This window comes from Cricetulus griseus, chromosome 2, assembly GCF_003668045.3.
Source record: "Cricetulus griseus strain 17A/GY chromosome 2, alternate assembly CriGri-PICRH-1.0, whole genome shotgun sequence".
Classification (NCBI taxonomy): domain Eukaryota; kingdom Metazoa; phylum Chordata; class Mammalia; order Rodentia; family Cricetidae; genus Cricetulus; species Cricetulus griseus.
The window spans coordinates 345,408,880-345,424,026 of NC_048595.1; the positions used below are offsets into that span (position 1 = coordinate 345,408,880).

At 47.1% G+C, this 15,147-nt stretch overlaps 1 protein-coding gene across 6 annotated transcripts in view; it reads right to left on the bottom strand.

The window, feature by feature from the left end:
* The window catches only part of Pdzd2 (PDZ domain containing 2), a 181,648-nt gene that overhangs the window by 11,829 nt on the left and 154,672 nt on the right, over window positions 1–15,147 (bottom strand). For all 6 annotated transcript variants that reach the window (XM_035440616.1, XM_035440615.1, XM_035440614.1 and 3 more), the window contains 3 exons: window positions 13,457–14,235; window positions 9,911–10,055; window positions 832–4,804 (listed from right to left, as the gene is read on the bottom strand). In XM_035440616.1, coding sequence (XP_035296507.1) covers window positions 832–4,804; window positions 9,911–10,055; window positions 13,457–14,235 — 4,897 coding nt within the window. The remainder of the gene's footprint in view (window positions 1–831; window positions 4,805–9,910; window positions 10,056–13,456; window positions 14,236–15,147) is intronic.

Here is a 15,147-nt window from a genome sequence, read left to right on the forward strand (position 1 = left end):
CATTGTTTGACCTTCCAGCCTCCTGTTGGGCATAACCCCCCCTGCAGAGTAACCATAGACTCCTGCAAAGCCTGCATGAATATGCTTCACTGACTGTGGGAAGTGAGTTTGGGGATCCCTCTAGGATATTAAGGGACCAGGGCAGGAGTTTAGCAGACAATTTCTGACATGTTTAGCAATCAGAGGCCCCAGTGAAACATTTAAAAAAAGTTTCAGTTTTCCACTTAATCTAGAGGCCCAGAATTCCCTGCGGCACAGCCTGCTCTTACCCCCCCCCCCACCTTGTTATTCAGAGCCACACACTGGCAGCTTATATGGCTTCGGGGCTTTTTATGCTTCCAGAACTGATACTGAAAATGTAATGTGGCTGGGCTGTGGTGGCACACGCCTTTAATCTCAGCACTCAGGAGGCAGAGGCAGAGGCAGACGGATTTCTGTGAGCTTGTGGCCAACCTGGTGTACAGAGCAAATCGTGACAGCCAGAGCTGTTACACAGAGAAACCCCATTCTGAAAAAACAACAAGAAAAAGAAAGTAAAAAGGAAATACAATGTGGTCTAGATTGGATCCTGGGATAGAAAAGAACATTGATGGAATCAATTTGGCTGAATCAGGTCTGTGACTATGTGCATATGGTTGGTTGTTCAGGGTTAAGTCCTTACTTCTCACTAATGAACTAGAGCTGTGTAAGATGTTGATTAGGAGGAACTGGGGAGAGGTAGCATGGGGACTCCCCTTATTACCTTTGAAACTTTTTTTTTTTTTATATCCCTAAAAGCTTTCCCAAATGGAAGCAGGCCAGTGTAAGGAAGAGAAGAGGGTAGATACTCACTTTACCGACCAGCTTCTTCCAGAAGGCAGGGCCTGCACGGCTTCATCCCCTTCCCTGGCTCCAGGGGATACTGCAGGCTCACTGGCTGAAGGGTAGTTTTCTCCTGGGCAGACTTTGGTCCTACCATTCATAGGACATGAAAGGGAGGCTGATCCGTCAAGGCCTGGATGGCCTCTAGCTGGGGAGCCAGCTGGAGAGGTAGCTGGGGAACCAAGTGACCTTCTGGGGATGATTTCCAGCTGGGTTTTGAAGAGCACAGAGCCTGGGCCGGCAGAGTATTCCTCACCACCGCATAGCTTGTCCAGGTCTGGCATGCTCAAGGCTCTCAGCTCCTGGAGCTTGGATCGGGACACAGGGGAAGGCTGGGAGTGGCGCACTGATGACTTGTTCCTCTTTGTGGGTGAGGCTGGGGTCACTGTTGAGGAGGGAATTCCCACAGGGACAAGGGATTTCTTTGGGTCTGAACTGGGGCTCTTGCCAGTCTCTGGTGGGTTCTGCTTAGAGACAACCAGCGTCACGCTGGATGGGGACTTGGTCATCTGCGGGAGAAGGCTGCTGGCTTCACTCTGGCTTTCACTGCAGGAACTCAAGCTTCGTCTCAGTGACCGTGCTGACACATCGCTGGGGTGGCTGAGGCTCCCTGAAGTGATGCTGCCAGATGACCGTCTGCTAATGAGAGGCTTTGAGTTCACAGATAAGAATGGGGACGTGGTAGACTTGGCCGCAGGCCGGTCAGAATTGGCCAAGTTCTCAAAAGACTTGATTCTCTGCTTCACAGAGAAAAACGAGGTAGATTCATGGGGCCAATTGTGCTCATAGTAGTAATGTCTCCTGGTGGCTTTGACTTTGTCTGCGATGATGCCGCTTGTCTCAGGGACTGCACAGGTGTCTCCCCCATCTGTGGGTGGCAGGTTCCTTGACATTTCCAGCAGAGGCTTCACACTGTATACACCCTGTCCATTAGTCACACCTTTGGCTGCCTTTGCCTCAGAGACACTGATGCTCATCACAGGGACCTGCGGGTCCTGAGGCGAGCGACTTGGGCTGTTTGGGGAAGGACCTTCTCGTCCAAAGTGGCTTGAGAACTGGGCTGGCATGGAGTAAGTCCTGGTGGCTGGCCTTGGTGTGAAGTAGGGGTGCTCCTCTCCCCTGGGGCCTGGGGGTACATCATTCTTGGGCATCCCTGAGGAAGCTGGCATCTGGCTTGATCTACCCTGGGAGGAATCCAACGTTTTAGCTGGCAGCTTCGGGGAGGAGGCTGGTTTGGCCACTCTGAAGGACCAACACATTTCCTGCTCTACCTGGGAGGCCTGAGAGGGAGATGAGGGCAGGTGTTTTGGGACTGACTCTCCTGACTGCCGGAGACTGGTTCCATTCTTTTCCTGACAGCTGCTCTGGGTCAAGAACCCTCCCTGTCTGTCACCATTAGGTGGCTTGTCACCACCTGCATTCTTTGGCATTCTTTCAGGAGAAATATCAACTGTCTTCAGCTGGGTTGTCCTTTCTAGAAGATCACTAGTGATCTTTTCACTTCCTTTCTCACTGGTCCCCCTGGGCTGGGCTGCTTCTGACACCACCAAGTCTACTCGGCTGGGTGTGAGGTGCTTGCTCTGTCTGGTCCCTGTCAAGGCCAGGCTGTTCCTCGGGGCTGTGGGACTTGAGGACCCAGAGTCACCAGGGGGCACCTTGCCCTCTGCGCCACACCTAGGGGACCTGGAGGTGGTTGGACAACTTGTGCCTGATTCCGAGTAGACAGCCATGTGGAACCTACTGCTTGCACTTTGCTGAGGGACAGTCTTGGGGGAAGTCAGGGGTAAAGCGAAGGGTCTGATGCTTGTGTCTGATGCTGAGGTCCTGGGTGACCCAGAGGCAGCCAGGGGCGGCTTGCCCTCGGGCATGCACTGTGGAGGCTTGGGGGTGTCCACAAGAGTGTTGGCAGGCTCTTCTTGGTCAGCTATATGGAGCCGTTGTGATACTGCCTTAGAAAACATTTTATGGGAGGCCTGGGGTGAAATCAAGGTCTTCCTGTGATCCGTCCCAGTGGCCTTGACAGAACTGGCCACGGGGGTCTCGGGACCAGCTTTGCTTTTGCCACTCAGTCTCCTCAGCTTAGGGCCACACTTGGGTTTCTGACAGTTACTTAGTGTTTCCACTGGACTTTTCTTGGGCAGGTCCTTATTTTCCTGACTCTTGTGCAGTGGAGGAGGACTCTTAAGCACAGCCACTCCCTTGCTGTGGCTGGTGCCCACTATCTGGGCTTTGTAGCCAGGACTTGTAGCCAGCATGGAGGACTGTTCCTTCTCGGATTTGCTTTGTGAATGTGTACCCTGGCTAGTTTTATTTATTTCCTTAAACCAGGCCATGATGGGCCTCCTGGAGATAGATTTTGGTTTTTGTAGCAAATCGTCCAGGTTGCGACTCTTGGCAACATGTAGGTTTGCCAAAACGGCCTCTCCATTCTTAGGGCCCTCTGTACCCAGGACATACACACTGTGCATCACACTAGCAGCTGCTGCTTCTTCGTTTGGGGGTCCCTCAGCCAGAAGGTCACATTCCAAGCCATTTACCACATTTGGGTTTCTAAGTGCAAATGGCAGGTTGTGACCATGGCTGGTCATTTCTGAAGGCTGTCTGTCTGCTGTGACTGAGCTCATACCGGTGGTGGCCATGATTTCTTCTGTGCACGAGGGCCCCTGGCTCTGTGAAGCGTTTATGCTTACCCATGGCTCATGCTCTTGAGAGCTTACATCCAGGAAGGAAAATGGCTGGGAAGAGCTTGGGATGGAAATGTGTGAGGTCCCTGGCAAGAAGCAGGCCCTTTCACAGGAGTCAGCAACCGGCTCACTCAGGGCACTGTGCTGTAGGGGTAGAACCCGACAGAGTGCAGCCTGGGCAGGGGGATGGGCTGTCACTGGGGTCTCAGGGCAGCCACTCGTGGAGCAAATTTCTATGTGCTCATCCTCAGACTCACTGGTACCTTCCTGATGAGAGGACCCATGAGAATGGGGAGGTGACCAGCTGTTCCTGGCGGCTGCCTGTGGGGCTTCAGCAAGAGACTCAGGGTCTGAGGATGAGTCTTCGGCATCACCGTACATGGATGAGAGCGATGGTTCTGTACTGTCGCCTGGGCCTGAGAGGGAGATATTGTCTTCATGGAAATTGCTAAAATTTCTAGAGTAATTGTTCAAAAAGTTCTTGTTCACAGCAAAATGTTTGTCAGGATGGATGGAATCCAAAACTGAAGGCTGGGAGGCCCACTGTGGGGGTGGGGGTGGGGCTGTGCCCCCAGTCTTCCTTGGGGAGGATGTCTGGTCACTCCTGACTGACTGGGCATGGTAGGAACTGCCATCCCTGGTTCCTTCTGGTGGCTGGTCCTCAAAAATGCCCGGGTGAGCCCCGCAGCTGGCTTTCTGAGAGGACTGTGACCTCACCTCAGAGGCCTCCCTGATAAAATTGTCAATGTCTGTCACCGGGCTCTCTCTGCTCTTTGACATGGTGCTATCAGTAGCCACTGGCAGAGAGGGGCTGGCAGGTGACGTCTTCTCAGACATACAAGCTGTATCTTCAAGCGGAGCACCATCCTTCCAGCTTTTAGGTATACTGAGCCCCGATGTTTCCAAGGTCTTGCTGGGCCCTCTACTCCTTTCTTGGGACACAAGGGAGACATGAGGGATGGCAGTAGCTGGTGTTGCTCCTGTGTTCATGGGGACAGCTGCTCTCCTGGTGTCGGGAGAGCTGTCCCCAGGTGCAGCCCAAGTCCTTCTAAAGTCAGGAGGAGCCAAGGCCTTCTCCCTGGGAGATGGGCTCCGCTTGCTTGCTGGTTTCACTTTAGATATGCCCTGGGACTCAGGCTCTGTGGTCCTGGGAGACACAGACTGGCTGACTTGCTCTGTGACGGTGGAGGTCTCGCTGGAGTCATGATGAGCTTCCCTGCTCTTCCCTGGGGAAGGGGGTGCTGAGGAGCCATCCCGTTCTGTATATGGTGATAGGGGAGATGAAAGGGAAAGTATAAGCAAACAGAAACCCTCTAGAAGTCTAAAAAGGTATAAATAATCTCAGTATTGTTTCTTAGACATTCTATAGCCTACATACAGACCTTCTGGTCTTTCTGGTTTTGTCTCTCATATTGCAGAGTGATCATAGCTAACAACCACCGCCCTGCCTTAATAGCCTTAAAATAACTTAGACAAACAGGCAGGATGGACATTTAAACTTGCCCGTTTCTCTCTTTGCTTTCAGACAGGAGATAGCAGAAATCCCTTGCTTGGATTTCTTGACCTGAGCATCTCTGGCAGCAGAAGCTTGGGAAACAGAGACGCCATTGGTCTTATTCCTTAGCTTTGGCCCATCCTCACATCTGTCCAATCATGAGTGACTTTAGCCTCAGACGCACCAACAGTCAAACCTCCAAACTAAAGAAGCTTACTTTTTCTATTTGCTGTTTAAGATGGTCTCTCTGTGGAGCCCTGGTTGACTTCCCACACTTTGACCTTCGTGACTCAGCCTCCATGACAGGCCTGTGCCTGCACACTTGGCTAAAGGGCTTTTTAGCACAGTAGACAGAGTTAACGGGAATGACAGAATGTTCCAGGTGGGGTTCCCCACTGACATGGGGCTCTAGCTCTGCCTTTGACATGGCTTGGAGAAGCAGGAGACCTGAAAGCCAGTTATTCCAGGAAACCGCAACAGTGGAGGGAGCTTGAGAGGGGCTCAGGAGGTATAGTTTGGTCCAAGTTGGGAGGAGAACAGTTGAAATCTGAGGCACACAAAACACGAAGTTCTGAGGTACAGAGAAGGGGCAGTGAGAAGTCAACTCCCAGAGCGGCTCTGTCCTGGAGGAGTCCCCTCAGAAAGCCTTGCTGTGTGTACTCTCTTAGGCTAACCTCATTTGGACATGTATCATCTTGCAGTGGCGGAACAGGCTCAGAGCCATGAGAAGTCTTGGTTTGAGAAGTGTTACCCCAAATGTTAAGTTCCTCTCACACCTTTCGTATGAAATTAATTGGATTTTTTTTTTTCAGACAGGGTTTGTCTGTGTAGCCCTGGATGTCCTGGAACTCAGAGATCCACCTGTCTCTGTCTCCAGAATGCTAGAATTAAAGGTATGTGCCACCAACACCCGGCAATCAGTTTTTGTTTGCTTTTGAGACAAAGTCAGGTTCAGGTTGGCCTTGAACTTGCTGTGTAGCCATGGACAGCCTTGAACTTCTGGTCTTGTTACTTGCCCCTCTAAAATGCTGTGATTACAGGTTTGCACCACTGTGTCCAGTTTATGTGGAACTGGGGATCAAACCCAGGGCCTAGGTTTGATGCTAGGCAAGCACTCTACTGACCAATTCTGATACACATCGAATATATACATATATATATATATATATAAAATAAGAGGATTTTAACGATGTTTCTTTCTCTTTTTGGTGGTGCGAGCATTTGAACCTCGGGGCTTGAACGTGTCAAGCAAGCACTCCACCACTGAACTCTATCCCCAGCTCTCGCTTTTCTTTAAGACGGGTTTCACTATGAGGCCTTGGCTAGCCAGGCTGGCCTCACACTCAAAGAGATCCATCTGTTTTGTCTCCTGAGTTCTGGGATTAAAGGTTGGTAGTACCAATGTAGCCTAGTCTCTCTTTAAAAATTTTTTTTAAAAAATTACATCTATTTTGTGTGTGTGTATGTGTGTGTGTGTGTGTGTGTGTGTGTGTGTAGACCATGGTGTACATGTTACAGGTCAGAGGAACAGCTTGTAGGAGTTACTTTTCTCCTACCATGTAAGTACTAGGGATTGAACTCAGTAGTCATCTTTGGTGGCAAGCACAAGACTAAGGGGGGACATTTACCTGTTGTACACACAGCAGGACCAACAGGACACACAGAAGAATAGCAATGGAGACTTCCTCTGGGGGTTCTGGCAATGTTAAAATTTCCTTCTTAGTTGGGTCAAAAACTTCCTAACTTCTGTAATAAAGACACCTACATTTCATCACAGTGCTAGCAACAAATAGAGTGTCCATACTCCCCGCACTGCTTTGGGGCTTTTCTCACAGCATGTCTGGTGAGTCCTTGGAGGCTTTTTGCCTCTGCTCTTGGTTTTAAGAGTGGCCAACTAAGAGAACCAGTCATGACTGCCTGGCTGCAGGCCAGCCCTCATGGTCAGTGTGTAGCTATAGCTGGGTGGCATGTTCTTGCATCCAACGACAAATCAATCTTCCTCTTTGAAAGACATCTCGGGAAAACTGTGTGTCTATACATACCTTAGCAAATGCCTCTTATATGCTAGGAATATACATTCATAAGTGATTCTTCTTAGGAAAATCACATGTGCTCACAAACACACAGTGCTTTGAACTGTATACACTGAGAACCCCCACAGATGCCTGGGAATCCAGCCCACAAGACAGGCAACTGAGGATCTGGGTGACGTGCTAGGAGCCACTGCTTCTATTAGAGCTTGGATTTGGACCTGGCCTGTGTATGACATCCATGTGCTTTTTGCTTTGTATCATTTTTAGACATGTTCTTAGAGGGAGGATTTTAAAAACTTATTTACTATGTGTATCCATGTGTGGGCACATGGTGCCATGGCACATATGTGGAGGTCAGACAACCTGTAGGAGTCAGTCCTCTCCTACCAATATGGGTCCTGGGGATTGAATTCAAGTCTTCAGACTTGGCAGCATGCATCTTTACCTACTGAGTCATCTCATGGGCCCCCAAACCACATTTTTTTTAAACGATTGAGTGTTATGCCATAAGCCTTTTTCAAATTTTATTTATTTATATTTTATATATGAGTGCTCTGCATGTACGCCTACATGCCAGAAGAAGGCATCAGACGGAAGAGGGCATCAGATCCTATTTTAGATGTTTGTGAGCCACCATGTGGTTGCTGGGAATTGAACTCAGATCCTGAGGTCCTCTGGAAGAACAGCCAGTGCTCTTAACCACTGAGCCATCTCTTCAGCCCCACAGGTTTTTTTCCCTTAAGGTAAAGAGTTCCTTCTATTATCAGTTATGTATTTTGGGATTTTTCCTTTGAAAAAAAAATTAGATTTTGAAGAATATCTTTCCTGTACATTGGAAAGCAGTTAAGCTATTTATGATAAAATTAGAAGTAATAAGGGCCATGCCCAATAGTCAAGGTCTCTGCTGGACCTCTGAACTGAGAAAGAATGGAAACACCACAAAAAGACACACGCAAATGCTAAAAATTGTAGGAATCAGGTATACATCCACAACACTAGAGGGCGCCAGAGCATTATCACCCCAACTCTCTCAGGCTCCTTGCATGTGAGAACTCAATGATAGCCAGCACAGTATATTTCAAGGTGATTTATATGTTAATATAGCACATGTATTGTTACATATTAAACATTACCAGTTTCTAGCACTTGTATTTACTTTTGCTCTTTTCCCTAAGGCTTATTATGGGTGGGAAGTCCAAAGAGGACAGACCACACCTGTGGAGCAGGCTAGTTGCACAGACAGATGAGCAGGTGGCAAAGCACCAGGGAACATGGAACAGATGTCTTTTCTTTGGCTTTGGGACTGGCAGACTAAATGCCTCTCTGGTCCAGAGAGCTTGCCTGTATAAACACCTCCTCAAGGCACAAACCCTCAGAACTAGGAAAATTAGACTGTCTAGAATAATTTCTTGAGTGAATAGATTTTCTACACTGTTTCAAATTAGGAGATTGGTTTTGGTGATAAAGGCAAGTAATCTTTTGCCTCTTTGATTCGGAGGGCAATGGAGGATCCAGGAGAATGTCTGGATAATTGTGCTACAGAATGTGCACTCAGGATGCATATGGACACTGGTCTCAAATGAAGGCTATTTTGAAAAGTGACACCCTGAACTGCCTCCATGTAACTTCATCTCCCTCAAATGGAACCCCATTTAAGTTAACGGCCTTAGCAGTAACATCAAATTGCTAATGAAAATTGCCTTTTTAACATTTATTCAATAGTGGGTGATTGTGAACTGAACCTGAAAGATGGACCAGAAACCATGGTAACAAACTCATCACTGACTGAGGAAGGAGAAACTGCTGAGTGCTTTGGGGGGTCTGCCTTTTTTTCTGTGAATAGTCAACAGTGTGTAGGTAGAAGATAGATACGGTGGCGTGTGCCTATGGTTCACGCACCCAGGACTAACTGAGGCAGGGAGCTTACAAGTTCCAGGTCAGTGAAGGCAATAAAATGAGACTTTGTCTCAAAAAATGTGTGAGGTAGATATTCTACAGTTCCAAATTTTAAATTTGTAGGACATCCTTGAGCTGGTGAGATGGCTCAGTTGTTAAAGCCACCTGCTGTCAGCCTTCAGACATGAGTTCAATTCCCAGGAGAGAACTGACTATGGGAAATTGTCCTGTGACCTTGGTGTGTGCATGCACCCACACACATACATATCTACACACACACACACACACACACACACACACACAAATATAAAATAAATCAATAAAACATAATAAAAATTTTATGAGACTGCACTGATTGACAAGGGAGCTATCTAATTTTTCTATTACCACAGATCACCAACATTTAAGTGGCTATCAGGCCATTACAGTAATTACCAGCCACTAAAAAAAGTTTCCTCTTCCACAGAGAAAGCAGGGAAGTTACTTAATTCAGCTTGACTTAAAAAAATCTCAAGGAATAGGTGGCTATGACTTCTTCCGTGTCGTCAGTCCGTCTCTCATCATGCTTAGGTAGCTTTCCCTACATTATTATTTATTTACTTCTTACTTTTCCTTGTGGAGATTTCTACTGCCATTTCTCAGTGCACTCAAATTTCATACAAGCAGACTATGGAGATTTTGGCAGGGTGAGAATATCATTTCTTATGTCTCATCTATGTCACAAAATGAGACCAAACATGGATGCACTTAAGGTGGAATGCACATGTTTTGGGGGGGTGGGGTGGGAAGCTAGGCACAGTGATCAGGGACATGAAGTCAACATCTAAATATTGATTTCCTTCAGTGGCTTTTCTTCCCTCCTCAAAGTTATCTTCTTGCAATACTTTCCTCAGGATTTGTGTTTCCCTGTCCCTCAATGGAACCAACAATAACAGTCTTACCAGTCTCAGGGTGTGGCCCGCACTCTGGTGCAGCTCCCTGCAGGCTCTCTGTGGGGAGTCCAGTGTTTGGGTGGCATGGGGTACTGGCTGGTCCACAGTTGGTGGGGACATATCTGTCCCCCGGGGTGGGATTTCCCCAAAGATCCTGGCACAATGAGAAGCAGAAGCCATGTTAATAGCTTTTCAGGGTTTCTGCATCCTAAGACAGTAGAGGAGTGTCAGTCTGACAGTGGTGCCCAAGTCAGCATCATCAGGAGAGAAAATCGGGCTGGGAGCTGCTAGATCCAGGCTCTGGATTTTCATCCCTAAAGCCTCAGGTTTTTCAGCTTTCAGGTAGGGATAAAAAGACTTGCCAGATCTCAAAAGTTTTAAAGAAAAGATGGATAAATGAGAATAGCTATAAGAACAGCAGGTATGGTTTATAAGGTGGGAAGGTACCTTCTAACATTTTGTAAGAATAGCCAAGACTGTAGAGTCAATTCCTAATTTTGATAGTGAGGGAGAGGGCAAATTGGAAGAAATGAAGCAGGGATGTGATATTTCTAGATTTCCCTCAGGCCAAGTGTCAATTACTTTATATTCCTGAGCACAAAAAACAAATTTAAAACTCACTAGAAAGCCCAATCATATTTATTTGAAATTCATCCACTAAGTTGGAGCATCATAAAGTGGCCCAAAGGTAGGTGTGTGTGTGTGTGTGTGTGTGTGTGTGTGTGTGTGTGTGTAGGTATAATGTGTCTTTCACAACTCTTGTTAAAACTCATTCTGTAAAGTGTCAGTCATCGGCTAAGGGAAGCGTTAACTTTCTGTTTACTGGTAAGGGAGAAACGAAACAAAAGCAGCAGAAGAGTGGGAGCAGGACAGAAGTGGGGGTGGGCGTGCTCTTCAATTGCATATTTTAAAACAGTTTTCTCTTATATACAAATTTTGCCTTAATACAAACTTCTAACTAGGACCAGGAGAAGGCTCAGTAAGAGTGCTTGCTGTGCACACAGGGCCTAAGTTCAGATCCCAGCATCCATGTGAAAGGCGAGAACTTCATGCCTACAGCCCCAGCATCAGGGTGGTGGTGGGGCATCTGGTGCTCACTAGTTGCCACCTTAGCTGAAAATCAGCATGCTCTAGTTTAGTGAAAGACTTGGTCTCAAGGAAGTAAGACAGGAAGAGATGGAGGGGCGGGGTGGGGGGTGATACCTTCCCTGACCTATGTATATGCCTGTGGGAGTGAGTACCTACATACACACACACAGACACACACACGCACACACCAATAACCACCACATCACAAACATTTTTAAAGGTGCTGAATAGAAACAATAGAAAACACTAGAAGAGAAGATATTGGCTTCTTATATCTGAGGATGTCTTACAGTGAGAGGCATTCTACTTTCTTTTTTAGAAAATCAAATTTTAGAACAAAAATTTTTACAAGAAAAACATTTTACATAAAAATATCGCTCACCCCCCCCCATTTAAAAAATTTATTTGTTTAGTTTTGGTTTTTTGAGACAGGGTTTCTCTGTGTAGCCCTGGATGTCCTGGAACTTGCTCTGTAGACCAGGCTGGCTTTGAACTCAGGAGTTCCACCTGCCTCTCTCTCCTGTGTTCTGGGTTTAAAGGTGTGTGTCACCACTGCCACCCCTCTTCCCCTGCCCATTTTAAAGGTTTTATTTATTTTTATTTTGTGTGTATGAGTGTTTGCCATAATGTATGTCGGTGCACCTCACGCCCTTGGAAGCTAGAAGAGGGCATCAGATCTGTTGGGACTCAAGTTACAGAAGGTTGTGAGTAAATATTCGGGTCCTGGGAATTGAACCTGGGTCCTCTGGAAGCCCATGGAGCCATCTCTCCAGTCACTCAAAGGTTCTTACCACAAATATTTCAGACTTATAAAATCTTAGGCTGGGCTGGCTCAGTGGGTAAAAGCACTTGCCTCCACGCCTGATGGCCTCAGTTTGATCCCTGGGGTCCACACAGAGAGAGGAGAGGGCTGAGTCCTTCAAGTTGGCCTCTGGCTGCTTCAATAGCAGCATGGCACATGTGTGATCGAGTGAGAGCAAGAGGTAGAGTGTGTGAGAAAGAGACAGACAGAGACAAAATATGCACACATTAAATACAATTAAAAAGATATAGCCCCCCACTTCAGTGTATATCTCTGTGTTTGCGTTAACCCAGGATCTCATTTATAGCCCCATCTAATTAGAACTGCTAGCATGACAGATATGTGATACTATTTTAGCAAGAACTATTTTCAATAAATATGCATAATTGTGAATAAAAATCCTGATCTGGCCTTCTATGGTTGTCTAAAACTTGATGGTGAGACACTGTGTGGGGAGGGATAAGATCGAACCCAGGACTGTGTATGTGCAGGGCCAGCACTGTGCCACTCACAAATTGTTCGTTTGTTTATCTTAATGGATGGGTGCTCTGCATGTATGTCTGCACGCCAGAAGAGGGCACCAGATCCTATTATAGACAGATGGTTTTGAGCCACCTATGGTAGCTGGGAATTGAACTCAGGACCTCTGAACAGCTGAACCATCTCTCTAGCCCTAGCAAGTAAAATTTTTGAGGAGAGGAGAAAATGTGAATGCATAAGGTTAAAAAATAAAGACTTCTACCTCATAGATTTTATGACTTTGTATTTTCTAGGCCCATTTATACATCTACTTTAAATCACAAGGAACTATCTTCATTAATAAGGCCTTAAAATCATTTCAGACTCTTTACTCAGAGACTGAACAATTTATTTATCCTCTTTTGCTAGAGAAGAGCTATACCAAAAAAATTAAGTGAACAAGTAGTTAATAACAAACATACAGACAATTAGTTATACTAATTAATTTGTGTCTACTGTGGTGGATTGTAAGTTTGGAATGGGCATGGACCTGCTATTTTGTGTGACAGTTTCTTAGTTTCATTTTTTGAGACAGGGCCTAATTATGTAGCTGGAACTAACCTCAAACTCATCAAACCACCTGCCTCCATCCTGAGTGTTGGATTACAGGCACACTCTATCATGCCTGGATTCACATGATGTAAAAGGTCTATATAGCTCTAATCACACATAGTCCCTTTTAAGGATCTTAAAAGTAATCAAGGATTCCTCATGACCACATCACCTGGACAGAATGAGAGTTGACATCTGCTGGTCACGCCCATCAACCAACCAAGGCAGAAAGCAACCCCTTACCTCATAGCCCAGAGAATCAAGGCCCAGGAAGGTTCAATGACTTGCCCATGTCATTACCCAACTTGTGCCAACTAGTCAGTGAAGTTGGCCCCAGGCCCAAGGCTTTACTTGCCCCATTCCACAATGCCTTCCCATCGTCACTGCTGGCCCTGTGCCCTGTAAGGGAGTGCACACATCTCTTTGGCAGGCTCATGACTAACAGTCTGCCACCATAGTAATGGGCACCCATTAAGTGGAAAGAATCCTGCCGTCACCATCGCCCTTTTCATCCAGCTTATCCTTTGCCTTCCAAAGCACTCTGTAGTCAATCACACGATATTCAGACTTAACACAAAAGCCAGTCGGGTTACCTTCTCTGTGGTTCCACTTGGCTGATGGCCAGTGACAGTATCTTTCATGGACGGAACCTGGACTTTCAAGTCCTGGCTGCACGGTCCATTGGCTGTTCCACTTGGGGCCTCAGTGTCAGACCTCTGGTGGTGTGGGCTGATCCTGGCCACAGGCTTGTGTCTGGATACCAGATTTGCATTCTTCTGTGGTGGGGAAATGGGGTTTTCTGGGCTCCTTGGGCTATGGGTGGTGACACTGTATTCCAGCTTTGGTGAACTTCTTGACCCTGACAGTTCCTTTCTCCCAGGGCCTCCAGGCCCACTCTTGGGGGTTTCTACAGAGCCCGGCAGGCTGACTGCCTTAGGAGGGGTACCCGTCATTCCATCAGGGATGCTGTGCTCTAGGTCCAGGGAGCTGCCAAGGAGAGGCACGGAGCATGCCTTGCTGACCAGTGGTTTCTGGGGACGTTCCTCCCGCTTATTTGCATCAACACTTTTGGAAGAGGCTGTCAAGGCGAGCCTAGTGTTATCCTCTATCAGAGACTTGCTGGGATCTGGGAGGACTCCTGGGAGTGAAATGCAGTCCCCTTCACCATCAAAGTCTTCTTCATCGCTGGCATCATTGCCGTCATAGCAGCGTACTCTTCTTTGGCGGAGGAGGGGGTTCCTGAGGACCTGTGGGCTTCCAGGGAGACTGGCTTGCCTGGCGACAGTTACCTGCTTATGTAAGAGCCCAGAAGTCCTCTGGCTTCCTAGTGTCACAAGGCTGTTGGCCCTGGCTTTCCCTGGCTCCTTGTGAGCTGCAATGGGAGGTGACAGAAGAGTCAGTCAAAAATCAGGTTTCCAATCTGGCCTGATGTTACAACCTTAAAGAAATAAATCTCAGTGTTTGCTCTTCTAAGCATACATTTTTGATCATGAGTGAAGTCTGTCTTGTCTAGCCACTTACAAACAAACAAAACAATCCTGTCACTGTACATCAGCACTTCTGAATTCACATGCCAGGTATAACCTCTGACCACTGGACATCCATGTAAACAACATAGTTTCTTGTGGTCCAAACAGGAAGGGCAGCCAGCCTATTGCTTCTCTTTTATTCTTCACTCCTATTTTTATACACACAGATGTACATATTGATACATAAACACACATGCATATCTATGCTCGAGAAGTATGAGTGTGTGTGTGTGTGTGTGTGTGTGTGTGTGTGTGTGTGTTTGAGTGTGAATGAAGGTGAGTAGGTACATGTTTATATAAGGGCAGAGGTTGGTACACAACTTCGGGTGTCAGTCCTTGCCTTGCACCTCGTTTGAGACAGGGTGTCTTGGTTTTTGCCATTGCCCATGGCAGGCTGGCTGACCTGGAAACATCCAGGGGTTCTCCTATCTCTCTGTACTGGAATTCCTGATTCCTGCCTTTATGTGGCTTCTAGGATCCAATCTTTTACCCATTCTCCTCACTCTTAAGAACAACAAAGAACTAACTCTGGGTTATTTAACTTGAATGGCGTGCTTTCTAGGGATGAAAATTCGATAGGTTAGTTTCATTTTGTCTCCCAAGTTGTTGAGGGTCTGGGCTAAATGCTGAGAACTCTTCTCCACCAGTTAACACCGGTAGCATGCCCCTCCTGTGTCCCCTCACACGTGAGGTCCCTTCTTATCTGTAGCAAAAGGGCATGGTACACAGCCCAAGCTGTCTGCTTCTGAAGGGCA